The sequence below is a fragment of the Mustela nivalis genome, assembly GCF_964662115.1.
Source record: "Mustela nivalis genome assembly, chromosome: 17".
Lineage (NCBI taxonomy): Eukaryota > Metazoa > Chordata > Mammalia > Carnivora > Mustelidae > Mustela > Mustela nivalis.
The window spans coordinates 42776425-42802219 of record NC_139036.1 but is presented as its reverse complement, the minus strand read 5'-3'; the positions used below and the strand labels follow the sequence as shown (position 1 = coordinate 42802219).

General features: G+C 46.5%; 1 protein-coding gene across 4 annotated transcripts in view; it reads left to right on the top strand.

Annotated features, from left to right (window-relative positions):
* The window catches only part of STAT3 (signal transducer and activator of transcription 3), a 73286-nt gene extending 47491 nt beyond the window's left edge, over positions 1 to 25795 (top strand). The window contains exons 5-24 of one of the 4 annotated variants that reach the window (XM_082706119.1): positions 2921 to 3016; positions 3205 to 3286; positions 3483 to 3577; positions 3755 to 3906; positions 7824 to 7982; positions 8093 to 8185; positions 9095 to 9154; positions 12904 to 12933; positions 13033 to 13126; positions 13239 to 13286; positions 15657 to 15740; positions 16814 to 16912; positions 17009 to 17144; positions 18317 to 18369; positions 18593 to 18687; positions 18790 to 18929; positions 19436 to 19645; positions 22531 to 22573; positions 22860 to 22972; positions 23679 to 25795. In XM_082706119.1, the coding sequence (XP_082562245.1) occupies positions 2921 to 3016; positions 3205 to 3286; positions 3483 to 3577; positions 3755 to 3906; positions 7824 to 7982; positions 8093 to 8185; positions 9095 to 9154; positions 12904 to 12933; positions 13033 to 13126; positions 13239 to 13286; positions 15657 to 15740; positions 16814 to 16912; positions 17009 to 17144; positions 18317 to 18369; positions 18593 to 18687; positions 18790 to 18929; positions 19436 to 19645; positions 22531 to 22573; positions 22860 to 22972; positions 23679 to 23734 (1938 nt within the window). In that variant the 3' untranslated portion in view covers positions 23735 to 25795. Of the gene's footprint in view, positions 1 to 2920; positions 3017 to 3204; positions 3287 to 3482; positions 3578 to 3754; positions 3907 to 7823; positions 7983 to 8092; positions 8186 to 9094; positions 9155 to 12903; positions 12934 to 13032; positions 13127 to 13238; positions 13287 to 15656; positions 15741 to 16813; positions 16913 to 17008; positions 17145 to 18316; positions 18370 to 18592; positions 18688 to 18789; positions 18930 to 19435; positions 19649 to 22530; positions 22574 to 22859; positions 22973 to 23678 lie in introns of all 4 variants that reach the window. The other 3 variants (XM_082706118.1, XM_082706121.1, XM_082706120.1) reach the window with 3 other exon arrangements.

Genomic DNA, 25795 nt, shown 5'->3' with positions numbered 1-25795 from the left:
CAGGGTCGGCTTCCCTTGTCATCAGATTGCATTGGTGTGTGCTCAGTGGAGATGTATGTCTATACCTGGAAGCAGAGGGAGCCGGTAGGTTTTACACTGGTCCTGGAGGTGGGCTTCTGTGTGTGGCAATGAACCATATCTGTTTCCCTTTAAGTGCAGTACCAATTTAGAAATAGACAGGGCAGTCCAAAACAGTAAACTGTCAGCTGTATTGTTGATAAAACAAGACTGGAAGGCGCCTGGGTGGCTCAGTGGGTTAAGCCGCTGCCTTCGGCTCAGGTCATGATCTCAGGGTGCTGGGATCGAGTCCCGCATCGGGCTCTCCGCTCATCAGGGAGCCTGCTTCCTCCTCTCTCTCTCTGCCTGCCTCTCTGCCTACTTGTGATCTCTCTCTGTCAAGTAAATAAATAAAATCTTTAAAAAAAAAAAAAAAAAGACTAGAAAATGTGGTTTGGGCAGGTAACCATTGGGGATTTCTAATGCCTGCCCCTGTGTTTGATCTGGGGGTGGTTTGCAGGACAGTATGTCCCCAGATATCCTTTTTTTTTTTTTTAAAGATTTTATTTATTTTTTTATTTGACAGAGATCACAAGTAGGCAGAGAGGCAGGCGGAGAGAGAGAGGAGGAAGCAGGCTCCCCGCTGAGCAGAGAGCCCGATGGGGGCCTCGATCCCAGGACCCTGAGATCATGACCTGAGCCGAAGGCAGCGGCTTAACCCACTGAGCCACCCAGGCACCCAGTCCCCAGATATCCTTATGGACCCACTGAACACAGAGTGAGAGGCCCCTAGAATGGCTTCTAGAAACCAGGCCCCTGCTCCTGCCTCGTGTGTGCCCCAGGAAGGCAGAGGTGGAAGAGAGAGGCACCAGCTCAAGTGCTGGGTTCTTCGAAGATCTGTGTGTGCAGTCTTTCTCCTAATCTCACCAATCAGATGAGTCACTCTCACTGTGAAGAGAATAAATAGGGGTGGTGGTTGCCTTCCCTGAACTCATGGAAGTTGGTGTTCTGTGGGCTTGGATGGGGACTGTTGGAAAGGGAGAGAGTGGGTCCCTGTAGGACTGGCAAGTTTGGGTCTACTTTGGAGACGCCTGGTAGCAGTATAGAGGACAGATTGGAAATGAGAGACTAGAGGCAAAGAGATCAGTAGTTGGAGCTTGAGCTGAGCCAGTGGAACTAGAGATCTGTATGTGAGATTATGGAGCCCAGAGCCAGGAGGATTTGGTGACTCAGTGTGAAATCTGTCTTTGAGACGGAGATGTTCTAATTTGGAAAACTGGGACCAGGATGTCTTTCCTCAGTCCCATACCAATATGTACTGTCTTGAACACTGCAGCTTTTTTTTTTTTCTTTTAAGATTTATTTAGGGACATTTGGGCAGCTCATTTGGTTAAGTGTTGCTTTTGGCCCTGGTCATGATCCCAGGGTCCTGGGATCGAGCCCCATGTCAGGCTCCTTGTTCAGCGGGAAGTCTGCTTCTCCTTTTTCTGCCCCTTCTCCCTGCTTGTGTTCTCTCTCTTGCCCTCGAGTAAATAAATAAAATCTTTAAAAAATAAAAAAGATTTATTTGAGGGCAAGAGAGAGTAAGCACTTAAGCAGGGGGAGGGACAGAGAGAGAGGGAAAGAATCTCTAGCACATTCCCCATTGAGCACAGACCCTAACGTGGGGCTCGATCCCATGACCCCAAGATCATGACCTGAGCTGAAATCAGGAGATGGTTGCTTAACAGACTGAACCACCCAGGCACCCTTATGTGGTCTTTATTGGGGGTCAGGTATCTTATTCATTTTTTTTAGCAAGTTTTTATTGATTTACTCATTTTAAGTAATCTCTGTACCCAGCATGGGGCTGGAAACCATGACCCTGAGGTCGAGAGTCACAAGCTCCTTCACCTAAGGCAGCCACGTGCCCCAAATATCCTATTACTTTGACGAAATATACCATGTTCACGTTTCATGTGCTATTTGACCTTTTCCAGGGTACGTCCCGTGAGGTATTCTCTCTTAATAATGCATTTCTCCCCTGGGACAGTGGTTTTTTTCTTTGTTTTGGGGTGTTTTTTTGTTTGTTTGTTTGTTTTGTTTTTAAGATTTTATTTATCCCTTTCACAGACAGAGATCACAAGTCAGACAGAGATCCCAAGTAGGCAGAGAGGCAGGCAGAGAGAGAGGGGAAAGCAGGCTCCCCGCTGAGCAGAGAGCCCAATGCGGGGCTCCATCCCTGGACCCTGGGATCATGACCCAAGCCGAAGGCAGAGGCTTTAACCCACTGAGCCACCCAGGCACCCCTAGATGGTGGTTTTTCATTACGCCACCAAAATGTGTCGGATACCAACTACACTAAGTGGGCATCCAAGATCTGCGGTCATAATTGTTCTGATTTTTTTTAAAAAAGTTTGTTTTTTTTCATTCGAGAGAGAGCAGTGGGAACATGAGACAGCACGTGAGAGCACGAGCCAAGGTGAGGGGCAGCAGGAGAGGGAGAAGTCGGTTTCCCACTGAGCAGGGAGCCAAACAGGGGACTCAATCCCAGGACCCTGGGCTCATGACCTGAGCTGAAGGCAGACACTTAACCAACTGAACCACCCAGGCACCCCGGTTCTGAATTTTTTTTTTTTTTTAACATACTTAACTTAGAATGAGGTTTTTGAAGGTAGGGACCATGTCTTAGCTCAATGTGTGGTTCCGTAGTCCAACAGAGAGTGGCTTTAGAGTTGGCCTGAGGTCAAGGCAAGGACACGGGCCAAACTTCGGGGTAGTGTCCTTGCACCATGCTGATGACGCCCAGCTTGCGGCCAGTATCCCTTCCCCTACCAGTGGCAGCAGCACCTCAGCCAAACAGGAAGGGTGGTGGGTGCGATGGCACTGGACAGCTCCCCGTAGTTCCTGTGTTCACGTGTGTGTTGATATCCTTTTCTGACAGCAAGGGGGCCAGGCCAACCACCCTACAGCCGCCGTGGTGACAGAGAAGCAGCAGATGCTAGAGCAGCACCTACAAGATGTTCGGAAGCGAGTTCAGGTGAAGCAAGTCGTGGGCAGGAAGCCTTTCCTGGGGGACATTGCCTGTGGGTCCTGCGTGTGTCTTGTTTGAGGTTTTGGGTTCATTTTAATTCTCAGAAACTTTCCTTTCCCTCTTCCCAGGAAACTCTTGTTCACTTCTGCCTTTTTGTTTTGTTTTGGTGTGTTTTGTGTGTTGGTTTTAAACAGGATCTAGAACAGAAAATGAAAGTGGTTGAGAATCTCCAGGATGACTTTGATTTCAACTACAAAACCCTCAAGAGTCAAGGAGGCAAGTGACAGTTAGAAACATTACAATCTGCTGGAGAAAGTGCGTCTGTTACTTGAGTCCTGGGACTCGTGTATCGGGTGCCTGCTCAGACTTGGTGGCCGGGATGGAGGTGGTGCACAGAGGGGCTCTGGTGCTTCTGGGAGGGTTAAGGACACAAGTATTCCATCGAATCAAGGGGGTTTTCCTTCATCCACAGACATGCAGGATCTGAATGGAAACAACCAGTCAGTGACCAGGCAGAAGATGCAGCAGCTGGAGCAGATGCTCACGGCGCTGGACCAGATGCGACGGGTAAGAGCTCAGACCACCTTCCCTGTCTGCACCATCCCCCCCGACCTGGGCGGTCACGGCACTTCCTGGCAGAACTTGCCTGGTTTCTAATGAGTTCCTTCTCTGGAATTGACTAAAGAGTGTGGTTAGAGACGGTCTGAGGAAATGTTTCCTGACTTTGTTTTGGTTTCCAACCAGAACATCGTGAGTGAGTTGGCGGGGCTGTTGTCTGCGATGGAGTATGTGCAGAAAACTCTCACAGACGAAGAGCTGGCTGACTGGAAGAGGCGGCAACAGATTGCGTGCATTGGAGGCCCTCCCAACATCTGCCTAGATCGCCTCGAAAACTGGTAAAAGATGACAGGCAGAGGAGTGTTTCCTTCTTTTCTAGAACGCTGTTCTGAAATTACGGTCTTAACTGTAAACTCAGGAGTGGACTGCATCTCACAGGTGCAGACTTGGATGGACTCAGATTAAGCCTAGGGGCACCTGGGTGGCTCAGTCAGTTAAGCGTCTGCCTTTGGCTCAGGTCCTGATCCCAGGGTCCTAGGATCAAGCCCCACATTGGGCTCCCTGCCCCGCTGAGGGGGGGTGTCTGCTGCTCCCTCTCCCTCTCCGTCTACCCCTTGCCTGGTTTGTGTGTGCTCAGACTGTATCTCAAATAAATAAAATCTTAAAAAAAAAATAGTTAAGTCTGAGAGTTAAAATCTAAAAAGTTTTACTTTATTTGGACAATTTTCTTTTTAAAGATTTTATTTATTTATTTGACAGAGACAGAGAGGGAATATAAGCAGGGGAAGCGGGAGAGGGAGAAGCAGGTTTCCTGTGGGCCTCCATCCCAGGACGCTGGGATCGTGACCTGAGCTGAAGGCAGACGCTTAATGACTGAGCCACCCAGGCACCCCTGGACAATTTTTTAATAAAATTTTATTTATGTTGAGATATCTTAAATATGTTTTTATTTATTTGAGAGAGAGAGAGCATGCACATGGAAGGAAGGGCAGAGGAGGAGGGAGAGGGAGAGAGAGAATCCGAAGCCAACTCTGTGCTGAGTGCAGAACCCCATGCCTGGAAGGTCACAACCTGAGCCGAAACCAAGAGCCGGACACCCAGCTGACTGAGCCACCCAGGCGCCCCGTTTTATTTAATAATTTAAATAAAGCTTTTGGTTTTAACTTACGTGGCACAGACCAAAGTTTGAATTTTAGTTATTCTAATAATCTTAAAGTGATGCATGCTTTTTATAAGGGAAAAAAGTTGATACACAGAAAATTAATGAAGAGAAGAAAAGTCTTTTAAAAACCCATCATTCAGGGGTGCCTGGGTGGCTCAGTGGGTTAAAGCCTCTGCCTTCAGCTCAGGTCATGATCCCAGGGTCCTGGGATTGAGCCCCAAATCGAGCTCTCTGGCCAGCAGGGAGCCTGTTTCCTCTACTTCTCTCCCTGTCTGCCTGCCTCTGCCTACTTAGTGATCTCTGTCTGTCAAATAAATAAATAAATAAATAAAACTTAAAAAAAAAAACAAACAATCCTTCAGAGGTCCCTACACGTGGTATTTTGGTGGCCATCCCCCTTGCCATATGTTACTGTACCTATGGACATAAAGATAGTCATCTCTAGGGGCGCCTGAGTAGCTCAGTCAGTTAAGCATCCAACTCTTGATTTCAGCTCACGTCCTGATCTCAGGGTCATGAGATCAAGCCCCATGTTGAGCTGTGCACTCGGTGCTGAGTCTGCTTGTCCCTTTCCCTCTGCTCCCCCACCCCAGTGCATGCATGCTCTCTCTCTAAAATAATACATTAATTAAATCTGAAAAGATGGGGCGCCTGGGTGGCTCAGTGGGTTAAAGTCTTTGCCTTCGGCTTGGGTCATGATCGCAGGGTCCTGGGTTTGAGCCCCGCATCTGGCTCTCTGCTCAGCAGGGAGCCTGCTTCCCCATCTCTCTCTCTGCCTGCCTCTCTGCCTACTTGTGATCTGTCTCTGTCAGATAAATAAACAAAATCTTTTGAAAAAAAATCTGAAAAGAAAATACGGTAGTCATTTCTACATTTTCACATCGGTGGGATGATTCTTCATCTGCTCTTTCCGTGCTGTTCATGCAGCATGTCCTTAATGAGCATCCTTGATGTGCAAGGCCCAGCAGTGCCTATGATGCACCAGCTTAAACTATGAGAAACTTGACATAAAAGGACACGCAGCAGGTGTAGAGCATGAAACTGAAAATTTAGGACAGCCCTACACGAGAAAGCCTGCTTGTTCATATCCTCACTAACCTTGAATTTTGTGAATTCATTGAAAGCAGTTTTAAGTGCTTTTTAAAAAATACATTCTAGTGCTGGGCCCATAAAAAATACATACTATTTTTTTAAGAGATTATTTATTTATTTATTTATTTGAGAGAATGAGGATGAGAGAGAACACGAGCTGGGGAGAGACCGAGGGAGAAGCGGATTCCCCTCTGAGCAGAGACCTCGACATGGGATTCAGTTCCGGGTTCCTGGAATCATGACCTGAGCTGAAGGCAGATGTTTAACTGAGCCATGCAGGCGTCCCACTTTTTTTTTTTTTTTTTAAGATTTTGTTTATTTGTGAGACACAAAGAGGGAGATGGGGGTAGGGGAAGGGCAGAGGGAGAGAGAGAAGCAGACCCCCTGCTCAGCAGGGAGCGCAGTGCAGGACTTGATCCCAGGACCCTGCGATCAGGACCGAGCCGAAGGAGATGCTTAACCAACTGAGCCACACAGGCCACCTTAAGTGCTTTCTAATCAGGGAACCAAAAATCTGAAGTTCTGGGAATGGGAAAATGTAAGTGCCAGAAGAGAGTCAGGGAGCCCAGAAATTCCAGCAGCTGTCCTGTTCCTACCTGCCCCCGCTACCCCCACCCCCTAGCACATCTACACCTTCTCTCTGAGGTCTTCTAGTCTTTATTAATCATGCGCTTCAACTCCTTCTGTCATGCCTGGGGGTCATGAAGACCCGCGAAGGTGAAGGGACATGGCCAGGATTGCACAGATAGTGGCAGAGCTAGCTCAAACTCATCTTCTTGAGCTGTCTAATTGCGTTTCCCCTGTCCCTACATTTTGGTACAAGGACAGGTGAGGATGAAGACAGTGAATGCCAAGTTTTATATTTCATATTTTTCATAATTCGAATGCTTGTTCGAATGCTTGTCACTTCTTCATGCTTCTTGGGAATATAAGTTTTTTGTTTGTTTGTTTGTTTGTTTTTAAAGATTTTATTTATTTATTTGACAGAGAGAGAGATCACAAGTAGGCAGAGAGTCAGGCAGAGAGAGGGGGAAGCAGGCTCTCCACTCAGCAGGGATGCTGAGGCGGATGTAGGGATCGATCCCAGGACCCTGAGACCACGACCTGAGCTGAAGGCAGCGGCTTAATCCACTGAGCCACCCAGGTGCCCCTGTTTTGTTTTGTTTTGTTTTAAGATTTTATTTATTAGAGCAAGAAAGCATGAGGAGAGCATGAGCAGGGGGAGGGGCAGAGGGAGATGTTGGAGAAAGCTCCTGGCTGAGTAGGGAGCCTAATGCAGGATTTTGTCCTAGGACCCTGGGATCATGATCTGAGCCAAAGGCAGACACTTAATGACTGAGCCACTCAGGCACCCCTTCTTTGGAGGATAAATTTTAACACTTCTTCCTCTATGCCTAGCTCTCTCTTTGAAATCTTAAATTTTAGGAAAGGACTATGTTTAAAAAAATTTTCTTTTTTAAAGATTTTATTTATTTATTTGACAGACAGAAATCACAAGTAGGCAGAGAGGCAGGTAGAGAGAGAGAGAGGGTAGCAGGCTCCCCGCTGAGCAGAGAGCCCAGTGTGGGGCTCGATCCCAGGACCCTGGGATCATGACCTAAGCTGAAGGCAGAGGCTTTAAGCCCTTGAGCCACCCAGGTACCCCAGAAAGGACTATTTTTAAAAAACAAAATAGATTCCCTTATTTTTATTTTAATTTTTTTAGTAAGCTCTCTGCGCAGTGTGGGGCTTGAACTCATGACTCGAGATCAGGAGTCACGTGCTCTCCTGACTAAGCCAGCCAGCCACCCCCCACTTTTTCTTATTTAATACCACTGAATTACACACTTAAAATGATCAATTTTATGCAATATATATTTTACCACAATAAAAAAAAAATTCCCTTTCTGATCTGAGGGGTCTGCATGGTGGTGTCTGTATCTGTGGGATTCCCTGCCTCTTCTCCAGCTCCCTGGTACGCACTGACTCAGGTAACTAAGTGCTTTCTTATCTTATTGGCAGGATAACCTCATTAGCGGAATCTCAACTTCAGACCCGCCAGCAAATTAAGAAACTAGAGGAGTTGCAGCAGAAAGTGTCCTACAAAGGGGACCCCATTGTACAGCACCGGCCAATGCTGGAGGAGAGGATTGTAGAGCTGTTTAGAAACTTAATGAAAAGGTAACATAGAATTCTGGTTTCTTTCCTTTATCCTCTTGCTTCAGAGGCACAGGATGGAGACCGGTTCCCCGTGAAGCATGTGGACCGCTGTCCCTCTCTTTGCCTTTCAGTGCCTTCGTGGTTGAGCGGCAGCCGTGTATGCCCATGCATCCTGACCGGCCATTGGTCATCAAGACTGGAGTCCAGTTCACTACCAAAGTCAGGTGGGCCCCGCACTTCCTCTTTCGCTAGATATTTTATTGAGAGACGCTCTTAGGATGAGAGCAGAGTTGGTGGCCATGGTTGTCCTTTCTAGGCATCACAGGCGGTAGGATGGGAGGTATGGAATTTGTTGACATAATACCAGCTTATTCTGTGATTCTCCTGTCAAAAGCCAAGGAATGGTTACCTCTTTTGGAGATTACTGGGCATAGTCCTATGATTTCAGGCCTGTATTCTTAGGCTGTTGTGTCTCCTTCTTTCCTGCAACAGAGGCAGAATAATGCTGGTTTTTTTCTGTTCTTGGAGCCTACTTTTCCCTAAGGATTTTAAGAGAATGAGTAAGGCTTTGAGATCCAGAAGCTAAGAAGCCCCGGAGCAGATGGGTGGTGTGCCTTGCAGTGGGGTGGGGGGAGGGTGTGGGGTTGGGGGGTGGGGGTTGGAGGGGGAGGAGGTGGGGGGCAGGAGGTGTGTGTGTGGCTTTCACACCTAAGTAAGAACAGGTATGTTGGGGTTTGCCCTTCTGCAGTGAAATTTCCCTCTTCAGAAACTTGGTGTTAGGTTTCAGGTTTAACAGAAAGAACACCAGCTGCGGAGCTTGTATTCCTGTAATACTTCTCATGAAACGACTTTCGTGAATCTCTCACAACTTTGTCCAAGTTCGAGGTTCTTAGGCTTTCTTTCAGTACCTCTTGGCCCGAAGAGGTGATACTCGGCATAAGGTCAAAGACACACTACTAGCAGGAAGAGGAATTTGGGATTATGCTTTTTTCACCTTTTAGAAACAAAGGGTTTTGAATTTTATATTCCTCTAAGTAAGAGTTGCTTGGCGGGGAGCCTACTGACTTTTTTCTTTGTTAACTGTTATTTTTTTCTTTACTCAAAAACTTTTTTTCCCCCTTTTTTTGAAACAGATTGCTGGTCAAGTTCCCTGAGTTAAATTATCAGCTTAAAATTAAAGTGTGCATTGACAAGTAAGTACTCTGTATCTTCACTCTTCTTTTTTCTTTTTTTCAAATGAGAAACAGAAATGAGAACTTAGATAATCATGTGACGTAAGAGACTTCATCTCCATTCAGGGAATCTTCATTTTTTGAACAAAAGTTTTCAAAAGTCTTGTAGTGCATTGTCACTTACGTGCCTGAACAAAATCATAAAGCTGGTGATACAGATGTGAGTTGCGATTGCTGCTGTGACCCTGGGTCCCCGTTTTTATTTAATTTTTTTTACCTATAAATGTAATTTATGCATATCATATAAAACCCTGACTATACGGGAAAAATTGATGCTGTTTATTGTTCCACGCTTCACCACATAATGGAATACATACTTCTCAAAATTTAACTATACTTTTCAAAAATTAAAATGCACATACACTTTGAAGAGATTTGAAAAAAAAGAAAATTACCCTTCATTTCTGGTGATGTAAGTATCTGGAAATTAACCATGAGAATGATTGGAAAATAATTACTAATGAAATAAGGGACTTATGGAAGGCAGTAGGTTTAATAAACAAAAATTAATAACTTCAGCCATACATTAGCATTAACCAGTCAGAAATTATAATAGAAAAAATAATTCCACAATAAGCAAAAAAGTAAAAAAATATATTGGAATAAACTTAACAGAAATGTTTAAGGGCTCTTTGAAGAAAATTATGAAATTTTATGAGGAAGCGATATTGTAAAAAGTAACAAAATAATCCTATTCCTGAATTGCAGACTTGCATTATAAAGATGTTGATTGTTCTCAGTTAATATGACACCAAACAAAATGCAAATAGAATTTCTTAAACTCTGTAACTTAACTCTTCAAGTTGTAGCTTAGATGAGAAAAATAAGCAAAGATAGTTTTTGTTTTTTAGGGTTTTTAAAGATTTTATTTATTTGAGAGAGAGAGAGGGGAAACACGAGCAGGGAGAGAGGGAGAGGGAGAAGCAGACTCCCCACTGAGCAGGGAGCTTGACACGGGGCTTGATCCCAGGACCCTGAGATCATGAGCTGAGCTGCAGGCAGGTGCTTAACCGAGTGAGCCACCTAGGCACTCCACAAAGATAGTTTTTTAAAAAAATGGATGTATTTATTTATCTTTAGGGTAAAAAATCTTAACACAAAATTTACCATCTTACTCATTTTTAGGTATATGGTGTTAAGTATATTCACATTGTTGGGCAACAAATCTCACAACTTCTTCATCTTGCAACATGGAAACTACATCCATTGACAACAAGCCCCCGTTTCCCAATCCTCCCAGTCCCTGGTGACCACCAGTTCACTTCCGAAAAAAAAATTTTAATGAATAAAAATAAGTGGGAGTGGTATGGGAAGGTGCCTGGCCAGATACAAAAATGTAGTTTCAGCTACTCAATGAGTGTGTTACTGGTGCAGGAATAAACTGATTGACTATTGAAATAAAATCTTGAGTCCAGAAATAGACCTTCAAGTTTATATAAAGAATGCATATATGTTTAAAATGATAAATCGGGGAGTAAAGGATGGATTATTCAGGAAGGAGTTTTGGGAAGACTTGCTGTTGGAGAGGATTTGAATGAGAAACTCAAGTTGTACTGTTTGCTAACCATCAGATGTATCTGTATGTTTAAACTCATGTATCTTAAATACATGTGGATGAATATATATATAATATAATGATGGTAAAATCACAAAATGATAAAACCAATTTGGAAAAGAACTTGGCAGTTTCCTACCAGTTAAACATGCACCTACCCTAGGAGCCACCTATTCCACTCCAAGGTATTAACCCAAAAGAAATGAGAGTATATATTCACACACAGGGCTGTACAGAAATGTCCATTAATTGGGGAACAAATAATTTGTGGCATGTCTATAAGTTTGTGCTAACCAACTGCGCCACTGGAACGTCATAATTTATGGTCTATCTATGAATGGACTATTCACCAATAAAGAGGAATGAACTACTGATAACTTAAAACACATAAGAAATCTCAGAATAATTACACTCTGTGAAAGAAGCCAAACGAAGAAAAAAAAAAGACTTTCCTTTAGTTTCCATATATAGAATTCTGGAAATGAAAATGAATCTATGAGGACTGAAAGCAGATCAGTGGTGGCCTGGGGACAGAGGTGGGGTGGGGTGTGGGATTCGGGAATGGATTGCAAATGAGCGTGGGGAAACTTTGGGGATCATGGGTCTGTTCATTATTTAGTTCGTGCTGGTGATTTCACAGGTATGTGTAGCATATGTACATACATATGTCAGACCTTATCCACATACGTTTTCAGTAGTGCACTTTATTGTTCATCAGGTATGTATCAAAGGTATAATACACAATTTTTTTTTTCTAAAAAAGAAATCTAGGGCACCTGGGTGGCTCAGTGGGTTAATCCGCTGCCTTCGGCTCAGGTCATGATCTCAGGGTCCTGGGATCGAGTCCCGCATCGGGCTCTCTGCTCAGCAGGGAGCCTGCTTCCATCTCTCTCTCTCTCTCTGCCTGCCTCTCCACCTACTTGTGATCTCTCGCTATCAAATAAATAAATAAAATCTTTAAAAAAAAAGAAATCTAGAGGGGCGCCTGAGTGACTCAGTCAGTTAAGTGCTGCCTTCGGCTCAGGTCATGATCCCAGGGTCCTGGGATCAAGTCCCGCATCGGGCTCTCTGCTCAGCAGGGAGCCTGCTTCCTCCTCTCTCTCTCTCTGACTGCCTCTCTGCCTACTTGTGATCTCTCTCTGTCAAATAAATAAATAAAATCTTTAAAAAAAAAATCTTAAAAATAAATACATAAAAAGGAAGTCTAGATTAAACAGGAGGGAGGATTTCCTGGTAACAAGACTCTTAAATGTGATATATGGAAAGATATCTTCTGAATGGCTTAAAATTTAATTAGTTTTAATCTATAAACCCACACAAAATGCTCTGATTAATAAATAGGAGCTACACTAGTGCATATATAGCAATGGAGAACCACTCTTAAGATAATACTTAAAATAAGAAAAAAAGAAGAAAGAATGAGAAATGCGACTATATAAAAAACCATATATTCAAATACAGTAGAGCAAAAGACACTGGACACACCAGGGGGAATGTTTCCAGCTAATACCAGATGAGATGGTCTGAGTTACTGGTAACAGTAAACCTTTACAGAAAGTCCAGTGTGGCTTAAATAATAAGGAAATTTACAGCCCAGTGTAACTGGAAATGCAGAGTTAGGGCAAGTTCCTGACAGTGAGATTAGTGACTCATTTACGTCACCCAGGACCCAGTATCTTCCGTCTGCCGCCTCCACCATCATGAGTACCATCAGCTTTGCAACATTCCCTTCTGAGTTCCAGTATGGCTGCTTCTGGTAATTAAGGTCCTATGCTTCCTTGCTTCTGTTCAGTTGAAGCTGTGGAAAAAGTAAATCCAGCTGGGTTGTAACTCCTTCCCAGCTTGAGGGAGACAGTAGAGGTCATGTCTGCACCCTCAGGACGGCTGCTGATGTATTCAACAGTCAGGATCCCCTGGAGGTGGGCACAGGAAGGACACTTGAGCAGAACCAAGGGTCTCTTGAGAAGGGAGAGGTGAGGCTGGGTAGGTACAGAGAGGGTTGTCATGTTGCCCATAGAAAATGCAATTGAATCGTTTCTAGAAATTCCCTGGAAAACCGTGGTTTTTCCAGCAGAGTAAATGACAGGTATTCAGAGTAGACTTTTCAAAGAAACCCGGGGCCAGTTTTATTAACACCAGTTTATATTCTTCACAGAGACTCCGGGGATGTTGCAGCTCTCAGAGGGTAAGTTCAGCCTAGAGGCTTCCTTTTGATTTGCTGAATCTGACTTTGTCTTCTGGCTGCCCAGTCACCTGCGTGCTTGGTTTCTCTGCTGTGATTCAGGTCCCGGAAGTTTAACATTCTGGGCACAAACACAAAAGTGATGAACATGGAAGAGTCCAACAATGGCAGCCTGTCTGCAGAATTCAAACACCTGGTATGAGGGGGGAGCCTGGGTCTCTGTCTCCTGGGGAATCAGGAAGAGGGAGAGGGAGGTTGGTGGCAGGGGGTGCCTCACGTGACACAGGTGTTCCCTGCCTCTCTTACAGACCCTGAGAGAGCAAAGATGTGGTAACGGGGGCCGAGCCAATTGTGACGTGAGTATTATTGCGGATGGGAGCCACCTGGGAGGGTCGTCTTTGATGGGGAGAGAACAAGAGCCTTCCTGTTGCCCAGAATTAGAGACACCAACCTGTGGTTAAGCTGTAGTCATACAGAAAAATCACCACAGCTCAGAATGACATGGTCAGAAGTCACATCTGCTCTGGAGTTCTCCAACTTGGAGCATTTCCATGATGGTCCTGGGAGTTGGTGGGAGTTGGCTCATCTTTAAGGAGGAGTGGAAAGTCCCTGACTGACTTACCCACACCCATTTGGTAGAAAAGAAGTTTTCCACCTTGCCTGGGGCTTTCCAGATTCCCCTTCCAACTTCTGCTGGCTGAGATGGCTTGGCTCCATTTTTGGTGACCTGTTTTTCTCACTGGGGCCACTGAAGGTTGTAATTAAGTTGGAGTTAAACATCTAAGAAAAAGAAAAAGAATAAAACCCGTCCCCCTATTTCCCTTACTGTCTCTCTCCCTCTGATTCAGATTATTGAATGCTTGGTGTCAATAATAAACTTAAAAAAAAATAGGTTAATGTGACCAGAAACTGGTTTTTAATCTTTTGAAAAGATTGTGACACCCTGTTCTTTTTCTGGTGTTTATGTCCTGAGCCAGTCTTCCCTCTTCTCTAAAATGCAGCAAACCTTTTTTAAAAAAATGAATTTATAGTACTTGACTATTAAGAGTGAAGTTCAACAACATAGAAAAATGTATGTGGCATGTTTGTTTTGAAAAAGCAAGATATGGGGTAGAGCATGGGTGACTCTTGATCTGGGATTATGAATTCAAGCCCCACATTGGATGTGGAACCTACTTTAAAAAAAAAAAAAAAGTAAGATGCAAAATCATTTGAGTAGTAAATTAGTATATTTGTTTGCAAAGCGTACTACACAGTTTTTTTGCCCATTTGTGTATGTATTCCAGAGTTCTCAAAGAATATATGCCAGTGTTGATGCATTTTTGCTGCTGTCCGTGCCCGGGACTGCTCTATCCTATCTTCATAATAATTGTATTTTAAACTGAACATATATTATTTTTATAGTTAGGAAAAAAGTGTTTTAAAAATGAATTGGAATTGGGGTGCCTGGGTGGCTCAGTGGGTTAAAGTCTTCTGCCTTGGGTCAGGTCATGATCCCAGGGTCCTGGGATCGAGTCCGCATCGGGCTCTCTGCTCAGCAGGGAGCCTGCTTCCTCCTCTCTTTCTCTCTCTCTCTGCCTGCCTGTCTGCCTACTTGCGACCTCTGTCTGTCAAACAAATAAATTTAAAAAAAAATCTTAAAAAATGAATTGGAATTGTGTTTCTGAAAATTCATTGGAAGTCTCACTGAAAATAAGATTGCGATATTGCTGGTGGGAGTATAAACAATTCAGAGAACAGTTTGGGATTATAAAAAATGAACCAGCAGTGCCACTCCCAGGATTTATTTATTTATTTATTTATTTTTTAAATTTTATTTATTTATCAGAGAGAGAGAGGGAAAGAGAGAGAGCACAGGCAGACAGAATGGCAGGCAGAGGCAGAGGGAGAAGCAGGCTCCCTACTGAGCAGAGCCCGATGTGGGACTCGATCCCAGGACGCTGGGATCATGACCTGAGCCGAAGGCAGCTGCTTTACCAACTGAGCCACCCAGGCGTCCCTCCCAGGATTTAATAGTAGACAAATCTTTGCACATATGTGTGAGAAGACATGTACAAAATGTCACAGCAGCCTGACGGTAAGTCCTAAATGCAGCCCACCGTCACCACGGAGTTGATAAAGGATTTGGTGTAGAGTCCTGTGATGGAATATGATATAGCTATAAATATGAATAACCAGCAGAGTCATACAGCCGCGGACGCAAAAAAGTGAGGCACCCCAGTACATAGGGTATGATCACATCTGTATTAGGTTCACAAACATCCAAAACTAAACAGCGCATACGTTATTAGAGATAGAAATTCGGTAAAGCCATAAAGAAAAGCTAGGAAATGATAAACCCAAAGATAAACCAAAAACCCAAACCCAGAAGGGACAGGGATAACAGTGGGGAAAGGCATCCTGAGAATCTCAGTGATAACAGTCTTTTCCTTAAACTGGGTAAACTGTACCCATACAGGTGTTCTTCCCCGTTTTACAAATAATCTCTTGGGTCTGTATTAGTCTGATAAAACTAGTAAAGGATGAGTTTGAAGATCATAGCACTTAAGAGTCGTAGAACGCATGTGCCCAGAGTTGTGTCCCTGGCCACGTGTCCATGGCCTACTGGTGAACTAACTGCCCTTCTTGGTGCAGCATGGCTGTGGCCTATCACTCTCCTCAGCCATGGCTGTTAGTGTCCAGGGCCATTTTCTCTGAGGAAGAGAGTGTCCTCCTTGTTGTTGTAGGCCTCCCTGATTGTCACTGAGGAGCTGCACCTGATCACCTTTGAGACTGAGGTGTATCACCAAGGCCTCAAGATTGACCTTGAGGTGAGTTCTGCCACAGAGTTGGGATGGGGCTGTGTGCGGGGGTGGTTGAAGACAAGAACCTCTAGTTGGGACTTTAGAGACGGTAGAGAGATGACTCTCTGCTTTGCACTGTGTTTATTTTTGCTTGTTTTTCTCCCAAAACCTCAGCGTATTCCACTGAAAGCAGAGTCTTGCTTGAGTGCTTAGAAGATGTACTTCTTGACCATTGAACAGCATGGGTTAGGGGCCAACCGTTTGCCCAGTTGAAAATCTGGGTGTAACTTTGGACCCCCACCCCCAAACCTAACAACTTACAGCCTGTTGTTGACTGGAAGCCTTCCCAATAGCATAGTCTATGAGCACACATTTTGTATGTTACATGTTTTCTATGTTGTATTCATACAATAAGTAAGCTAGAGAAAAGATAATGTTGCTAAGAAAATCATGAGAGAAAATACATTTACAGTCCTGTACTCTGTTTATTAAAAAAAAAAAAAAAATCATCCACGTATAAATGGACCCATGCAGTTCAAACCCATGTTGTTCAAGGGTCAACTCTAAAGTCAGCTATTAGCGGACTTGATGTGAAAAATCTGTATTTAGAATTAGTTATCGTTAACTTTATAAGGTTTGGGCAAAATAATCTTTAGACAGCCAGTGTTTTAGTACACAGGCAATCATGCCCTTAGCCTTCTCTTTTTACCAACTTCCTTGATCTTTAAGTTAAAAGATGGAGCTGAAGAAAGCAAAAATCCTTGTCTTGTACTCCTGGGACCTCTCTTTTAATGGGTAGATACAGCTTCAGTTCCCAGAGGCTGCCTTCCAGGTGTTATAGATGGGGAATCAGAGGGCTGTGAGTTCCAGGTTTGAGCAAGTCAGATTTTCAAGTTCCTGGTTGTGCCCTGTGGCCCATGTTTGGCATTCTCTCCACCCTGGCTGTGGAGCTGACTCAGCCACGCTCTTCCCCAAAAGTTGGCGGTAGGTGTGGTTCACGGCACATTCTTTTATTCCAAAACCTGCAGGTATGACTGAAGAGCTGTTGGATGCTGGGAGGGCCCTGTGCCTCCCCAGCTCATTGCCTACTTTCTCCACAGACCCATTCCTTGCCAGTTGTGGTGATCTCCAACATCTGTCAGATGCCAAACGCGTGGGCATCAATCCTATGGTACAACATGCTGACCAACAACCCCAAGGTAGGTGCCCGTCCTCTGGAAACCGTTGTAGTCCCTCATGTGGGTCCTCGGCCACCGCTGTCTCATCTCACTGAGCAACCGTGTCATTTTCAACAGAACGTGAACTTCTTCACCAAGCCCCCAATTGGCACCTGGGATCAAGTGGCCGAGGTGCTGAGCTGGCAATTCTCTTCCACCACAAAGCGAGGGCTGAGCATCGAGCAGTTGACGACACTGGCTGAGAAACTCTTAGGTCAGCATTTTCCCTCTTTTCCCTGCTGCCCTCCTCAGAAAAGGAATCTGGCCCATGGGGCTGTTTTCAGGAAAATGTGCTGAGCGAGGCTCCCGCTGGGTCTAGGACGCATGCGTTTGTGCAGTTAGGGGGGTGGGGGGTGCCTGCGGAGGTGGGTGCCTGCGGAGGTGGGTGGCAGATGTCTCTTCTTCTGGTGGCTGGACCCCTCACCCTTCCAGAGCACCACTTTGTCTAGCCTTAGGAAGAGTTTGTTTTGTTTTGTTTTAAGATTTTATTTATTTGACAGAGATCACAAGTAGGCAGAGAGGCAGGCAGAGAGGGCGGGGGTGGGAGGAAGCAGGCTCCCCGCTGAGCAGAGAGACCAATATGTGGCCTAACCCAGGACCCTGGGATCATGACCTGAGCCGAAGGCAGAGGCTTTAACCTACTGAGCCACCCAGGCACCCAGGAAGAGGGGTTTTAAAGTGCGTGTTAGAAGGCAGAGGTAAAAGCTTGACATCCCTGTCTGTTTCTTCAATAAACTGGAGGCTTGTTTTTATTTTTTTCTCCTGAAAAAATTTTTTTTTTCAGTGCTCTATTTTGCATGCTTCCTGGACTGAAAGCAGCTTTATCCTGTGCTGTCCCCAAACATGAGCCTCTTGACACTGTCAGCTTATTTGTGTATGCTACTGGTCCCCAGTCCACCACACCAAGACGAGGAGGGGGTGGCGGGGTGGTGGGGGGGGGCGGGACTTGACATGTCATCCACCACCACACCCCAGGTGCTCTGATGGTGGGGTTTTGTGAGGGTGGATGTGTGTGTCCGTGTGCAAGCACAGGCATGCATACAACAGTAGGAAGCTTCAAACACGTGGAAGCCAGTGGTGTCTCAGCCCATTGTGGGACAGATGTGTATGAATGTGTGTTCTTTTACAAGAAAACAAGACCGTGGGCGCTGGGTGGCTCAGTGGGTTAAGCCTCTGCCTTCAGCTCAGGTCATGATTCCAGGGTCCTAGGATTGGGCCCTGCATCAGGCTCTCTGCTCACCAGGGAGCCTGCTTCCCCCTCTCTCTCTGCCTGCCTCTTTGCCTACTTGTGATCTCTCTCTGTCGAATAAATAAATAAAAATCTTAGGAAAGACGACCTTGATTCAAAGCTGCGAATTACACTGCTTTATTCTTTTTTTCCTTCAGGACCTGGTGTGAACTATTCAGGGTGTCAGATTACATGGGCTAAATTTTGCAAAGTAAGCCATCTTGTTAAATCCTCGCTGCCTCTGGGAGTGGGAGGGAGTGCTCACATGTGAGGTTGTCCGGGATGGTACTGGGCTTGAAGGCTAAAGACTCATGGTCTCGTGGCCAGTAGGACCTACTTGAGGGTAGATGGGCCTGGGGATTTTGGTGGCATCGTGCCCCGAGGAAAGAGGTGGCTGTGGGTAGACTTAGCTGTTCCATTATTCTTTTCTTCAGGAAAACATGGCTGGCAAAGGCTTCTCCTTCTGGGTTTGGCTGGACAATATCATTGACCTTGTGAAAAAGTACATCCTGGCTCTTTGGAATGAAGGGTAGGTTGAAATGTGTCTGGCTGAGTGCACGTGTGTAACAAGTCACCTGCTTTCTTGGAGCCCCGTGGTGGAGACCTTCTTTTTGCTTTTCTTTGGCTCCAGGTACATAATGGGTTTTATCAGTAAGGAGCGGGAGCGGGCCATCTTGAGCACCAAGCCCCCAGGCACCTTCCTGCTACGGTTCAGTGAAAGCAGCAAAGAAGGAGGTGTCACCTTCACTTGGGTAGAGAAGGATATCAGCGGTAAGTTGGACTCTAACCCGCCCCACCTGGTGGCAGTTTCTGCGGTCCCCACTGCTGCTAGTTTCAAGCACCTGCTGCCCCCTAGTGGGAAAAGATGGCTTCGCACTCTACTACCTTGGACTTGAAGTGACGCTTTATAGTGAATTCTCTCCAAATTCTTTCAGCTGGAGGGTTGTTTGCCAGATTTATTTTACTTATTTTGGGGGCTAATATTTGCCTAGAAATATTTGCCATTTAAACCTCATTCTTCATCTCCTTTCTTATCTGCCTTGTTAATACACCTTATGCAAGTAGTTCTTCAGGTATATTGTCTGTGAGCCACCTGGGTTGTCTCTAGAAGGCAGCTGGGCATTTCCACAGTTCCCACTGACTAGACAGGACATTCAGGGCTCAGGAGCTACGTTGGCATAAGACTTTACCTTTTAAGGAAGAATAAATTGGGTCCTTTTCTCTGCAATCACCTGGCCATAGGTTCCCTTATCTTCCCTTACAATATCCCATGATAGGTAAGACCCAGATCCAGTCAGTGGAACCATATACTAAGCAGCAGCTGAACAACATGTCGTTTGCTGAAATCATCATGGGCTATAAGATCATGGACGCTACCAATATCCTGGTGTCTCCGCTGGTCTATCTCTACCCCGACATTCCGAAGGAGGAGGCGTTTGGAAAGTACTGTCGACCAGAGAGCCAGGAGCATCCCGAAGCTGACCCAGGTAGTTGTTGATTTTCCGCGCCAGGCATTTAATTCTGGGGAAAGGGGGGAAATTGCAGGATCTCTGGGAGATACACAGGTAAATGCCTGAAGAGCCTAGTGATGTTCTATTCCTCTTTGTGGGAAAGAACTTTGTAGTGAGTGCTTTTGGGGTGGCTGATGGGGTTGGAGAGAGGAGGGGAGTCGGAGTCACTCGTCCCTGCCCCACAGGGATCCTGCCAGGCTAAGAGTGCACACGCACTCAGCGCAAACACCTAAAATGCTGCTGAGAGGGCGAGAACAGGCTTCTTCAGTAGCAGGATGTCCAGCCAGCACAGCTCTTCTTACGAAATAGCTGCTGGAAGGTTTGCAACTCAGACTTGAGTCTAGCGTGTTTCCTTTTCCCCATCACTGAACAATGTCAGCGGTGTCGTGTGGGATGGAGAAAGGCTTTCTGGAGGAAATGAGTGTTCGCAACACGGGAACGCGGTTTACCAGCAGAGGCGGGGGAGTGGCGGTGGAGGGGGAGCGTGTAACCTGTGGCAGGGCGCGGGATAGGATTTAGAGTGTGCAGCAGTTGAGTTAAGCGGTTGGGTCATGTGCAAGAGCATGGGTGTTTCTGTAAGTCTGTAGACACTGTTTCATAGTAAGTTTGTACCGGCCAGCGTCATCACCATGGAAGGTGATGTCCTGATCCTGGTGGGGAGACTGTGGTTCGCCATTCTTTTATTTATTTATTTATTTTGAATTTCCCCTCATTGGAGAGCCAGCAGGGAGCTCTTCAAAATGATCCTTGGAGGGTAGCTTCTCTATCCCATTTGTTTTTTGAAAATCTATTTTTTGTGCAAAGACCTCATGCATCCAGGCACACACCCCTTTCCTAGGAATCCCCTCTTTTGAGGAATTTCTTGTGATGGGGGAAAGACAGACTTGGAAGAGGGAGTTTGAGTTGCTTGCTAACTGACTTCCCTCTTTCCTTTGTTCTGGTGTGGGGTTTTGTTCTACTGTAGAAGAGCTAACTCTTCACTTCCTGTCTGCTACTTATCTGGCTTTCCAGCTGTGCTTCAGTTGGAAGATGTGCTTATCAACCCCAACATGCTACTGTTTGTTCCTTTTGCAGAGGACCTTTCGGTCCAAATGCATGAAAGCAAATAAAGTTGGCTTTCATGATCCAGTTTCCCAATCTTCCTTTATCATCAGTCATCCCATGTGACCGGGAGGCAAGGTCCTTTCCTGCCTGGAGTCCGTGTTTTCGGTGCGGGGGGCGTGGCCAAGACTCCAGGCAGGAGAAAGGAGTTAATTACTTGAATGCTGTGCCCACCTCCTGGGGGAGGTGAGTGTAAGCAGTGGGCACTGAGGGAGCATGGTAATGGGGTGTGCCAAGTGCTGGGGGGGGGCGTCCCTGCATTCGAGTGGGTGTCCTCTGGGAGATGGATCTGTGCTCATTTCTTCTTGTTTTCCATCATGAAGGTATTTTCCTCCCCGGGGATAGCTCCGATTGTCTTTCCTAGGACTCTGCCATCCTCTTACTTTGCCACTAGACCCCGCAAAGGATTTCTCTATGGCTTGAGGGCGAGACTCCTCTCTCAAAAATGACAGCCCCCTAACCATACAAATTGGATGAAGTATGTTGACAGCCTGATACACAGCCATGGCTCCTGTTTCAACTCGGTTCTCCTTCGTTTCTGCTCTGGCTGAATTCAGGCTGAAGCTAGCTTTCGGAGCTACCTGATCACTGGGAAACTAAATCCTTCTCTGTCCAGGATGTCGGCTCCCCTCGGGTCCTTGCCACAGTGGATTTATAAGACCCCAGAACCCTGCCTGGGTAGTGTCCTTGGATTCTGCTCCACGTGAATCTATTTCTTGGCCCCACATAACCTTGAGTGGCAGTCTGAGGACCCCCTAACAATGCCTTTTCTCAGACTGTCAGCACACTTTCAGATTCCTCCATCTCTCTATAAACCTGAAGCTTTGTAACTGTTTCTCTTGGGCCACCCTACCCTGCCCCACACCTCCTAAGTGATTTGTGCACCAGAATCCCCCAGATTTCATGCCAGTGCCTCCAAGCCTCCTTGACCTCTTGGTGTAAACATTCAGCACCTAAAATTCAGTTACTCCAATCCCCACACTTCTAACTATGGAATAAGAATTGTAAATGACTGAGATGGGTACCTCCCTCTCACTCTTCCCCCTCCCTCTTATGGTAGGTAGAAAGTGCTTTGCTCTTGGTGTCTTAGCTGTGGAAGACATAATGAGGCCCAGGCCTCCTGTCTTCAGTCCAGAGTCGATGGTCCTCCCTTCACAGAGAGGCTGCTTTTTTGTGTGATGTCGCTCTCCAGCTGGGGAGTTACTAACACGGCTCACCTAAAAAGTAGTTGAGGCAGACGAATGCCCATAGGAGCGGGAAGTATGACTCTGGCCCTGGAACAGCATGAGTCTCTCTTAGAGACTCGGTGACTTTGGCATCTGAGCAGGACTGGGTTGTGTTGGAGCCCAGACGACATTAGCTGCATTCCTGCACGCAGAGAGGTTGTAGCTAAGACATTCGGCCAGTCCAGAGGGCAGTCCCCAGACCCCATGCGGGCAGCTCAGTGTTCCCGTCATCTGGGGAAAGAACCAACGAGGCTGGCGGTGGTTGAGGGTCAGGTGGGACCAGAGTGGGCTGAAAAGTCTCTGCAGGTCAGGAAGGCTTTATGGAAAGCCTTGAACTGCCAAGCTGCCAGCGCCTTGCACACCCAGTAGGACACAGTGGCCGGAGGACAGCTCTGGGGGGAGATAGGGCTTCCAAACAGTCTCTGCTCCAGGATGAAGGGAGGTGTTCGGCAGCACCGACGAGGCAGCCGGCTTCCTCCTGCCCCTGCCTGCAGTGGGGTCCCAGTTAGTAAACCCCAGTTTTCTTCTTCCCAGGTGCTGCTCCATACCTGAAGACCAAGTTTATCTGTGTGACACCGTAAGTGGCTTCCCTTCTCAATTTGACCTTTATTTCTGGTGTCCTCAGTTCTCCCGGGAGTAGGACACTGGGTGACAGCCACCCGGTTAAGGGGCGGAACGCCCTGGGCTCCGTGGAGTACTCAGAGTGACCTTGTGTGTTTAAAAAGCTTGAAGCTTTTATTTTTCTGTTGGAGACCAGAGTTTGATGGCTTGTGTGTGTGTGTTTTGTTCTTTTTTTTTTTTTTTCTCCATTGTGTCTTGTCAACCCGGCCCTTTCCCCTCCTGCTGCTCCCCATTTCCTACAGAACGACGTGCAGCAATACCATTGACCTGCCGATGTCCCCCCGCACTTTAGATTCATTGATGCAGTTTGGAAATAATGGTGAAGGTGCTGAGCCCTCAGCAGGAGGGCAGTTCGGTGAGTGTTGGGTGACAGAGCCTGTCCTTAGGAGGGAAGTCAGCCCCCTTGGTGTGCCATGCACCAAGCTGAGAGCTGGCTCCCTGGGATTGGTAGAAAGTTCTAGAGCCATGTTCTACCTTAGAAACCAAATGTGCACCACCCCTGTCAGCGTGAATTTTCTTGTAGCCACGTGAAAAACAGCAGTAAGAAACAAGCGAAGTTAATGTTCATCATATCTTTTCTATAACCCAATAAATCCCCAGTACTAGCATCTTAATACACAAGAGAAAGCTAATGAGGGTTTTTTTTTTTTTAATTTTTGTGCTAAGTCTCTGAGACCTTCCGGATGTTGTGTGGCTGCAGCCCATCTGGAGTGGGAAAAGCCATATTTTGGTGCTGAGTACCCCCCTCCCCGCCCTGGGGGGGCTCCAGGCTTCCGTCTTCAGGAGGACAGCCTTCCATCTTTCCACATGGATGGTTGGGAACGAGTTAAGAGAGGAAGAGGGCTGAGCCCTTCCACAAGACCAGACCCTCTAGGGAGGAAAGTAAATCTGGAGCATCCGACCCTGTCTTGGCCATCTGGGGCAGGGACACTGGATGGCATTGGTGGCTGAACCTCTGTCCCCACAAGGGCTAAGGGAGCGTGCCCTGCGGGCTGTCGGGCTGGGGAAAGAACTGAACAAGCTTGGGCAACTGAACGAGCTCTCCCGCTCTGTCCCCCCAGAGTCCCTCACGTTCGACATGGAGTTGACCTCGGAGTGCGCTACCTCCCCGATGTGAGGCGCTGCAGGCTGAGGCTGCAGAGAGCAAGGACGGAGGCACCTACCTGTGTTTTACCACCCCTTACAAAGCCAGCCCCAGATCGTCTGAGACTCCTCTAACTCTGTGCTTCCAGATTTTAATCTCCTACTTCTGCTATCTTTGAGCAATCTGGGCACTTTTAAAAATAGAGAAATGAGTGAATGTGGGTGATACGCTTTTACCTAAATGCAAATAAGAATGTGTTCTCTGAGACTGTGACCGGCGGGGATGTGGAAGGGGTGGCAAGAGGGAGAGAGGGTGGAAATGTTCTGGTCTTTTCTTGCTGGCCCGGCCCTCCTCTCTCAGCAGCTCGTGTTGTCCTTGGACAAGTGCCTCCTGGTGCCCGCGGATCCCTCTGCCTGTCTCTGTAAGCCCACGCCACAGGCTGCCTCTAGCTACGTTACTCCTGGCGTTGCACTTTTAACCTTGCTAACAACCAAATAGAAGATAGGACTTTCACAGCCCCTAGGTTTCTTTTTAAATTAAAAAAAAAATTAAAGGGCAAAAAACACTGTATTGGCATAGCCTTTTCTGTATTTAAGACAACTCAGTCAATAGCCTTCTTGGTGCTTTAGGCATTCAGCTTTCTTCAGGCTGATAATTTATAGAAATCCTGAAATGGGCTTCAGATCCAGTCCTTAAAAGACATCTGAAGCTGTGGCTTGGCCTTTGGTTATGAAATAAGGAAGGTTGAAGGACAACCTAAACATCCTAGACATTTTTTAATAAAGTTTTTATTTTCCCCTTTAACTTGTTGGCCTATTAGTAGGTAAGGCTGGGCAGAGGAGTACTTCCCACCTGTCGTTTCCCGACGCCCCAGCCCGCCCACCCCCATCTCCCTGGACTTCTGCTCCTGTTCCAGAGCCTGGGCTGTTCTGTGGGTGCCTTATAAGGGATGGGGTGATCCTTCTTTCCTCCCTGTCCACCTTACTTCCCTGTGTAGGGCTCCTTCCAGTGTGGAAAGGTCCCCTGTTCTGTTTGCTTTGGGTATCCCGGAATAAGAAGGCGAGAGTTAGCAGGTGGAACACGACAGACTGTGGGGCCCCAAGGGTCTAGTTGAGCTCAGGGAATACGGTTCTTATCCCGGTTTCTTGATGTTTTCCGGCGGCACCTCTAATCCTTTCTTCACTTGGTTAAGCCAGGGGCAAAGGCTTTCTGATAAACTTGAGGTCTATCCCTTGTGTGAGGGAGTATACACCCTGGCCTCCTCCCCACCTCACCCCCCAGTGCTGGTGACTGTTTTCCCCCCACTGTGGCCTCACAGATGAAGCTGGTGACTGTCTTCTCCCCATTGGGGCCTCCCAGATGAAGCAGAAGCACTCCCCATTTACTGTACGTTTCAGAACACCTTGTGCTCTCCAGTATTTGGGCCGCCTCTGTCCCAGAGGCCCGACCAGATCAGGCAGTCCAGGACCACCTTATCCCAGTTGGGGGGAGTGCTGTTTGTTTCACCCATACTCACCAGGTTCAGAAATAAGGGGATGGGGACCTTCTCTCCAAGACAGACAGGGCTTGTGCTTGGCCATCCCTGTCCTTTGGCCTAGACATGTTGGTAGGTAGCACAGAGCTCTCCCTTTTCCAGCAACACTCTTCACTTCATAATAAGCTTAACTCAGAAACTGAGAGAAGATTTAGATCAGAGGGACCTGGGGCAAGGATCCAGGCTTCTCTGGCGCCGATATTGTAAAGTTCGTGGCTTTGAGGTAGCATGTGTACTTGGTTTTAACTCTGATTGTAGCAAAAGTTCTGAGAGGAGCCCAGGCTTGGCCCCTCCCTTCAAGAATGGAGCCCTCCAGGCCCTGCCTGCTTTCTCTCCGCTGTCTCCCCCTGCCCGTCCCCAGCCCCGTCCGTCCCCGTAGATGGCTCAAACTACCTGCTCAGTGGCTTGTGGGCTGCTCTCCTGGTCACCGCATCAGATTCCACTGTATACTTCGTAGTGTAAAAATTTATATTATTGTGGGGTTTTGGTTTTTTGTTTTGTTTTTGTATATTGCTGTATCTACTTTAACTTCCAGAAATAAAAGTTATATAGGAACCGTC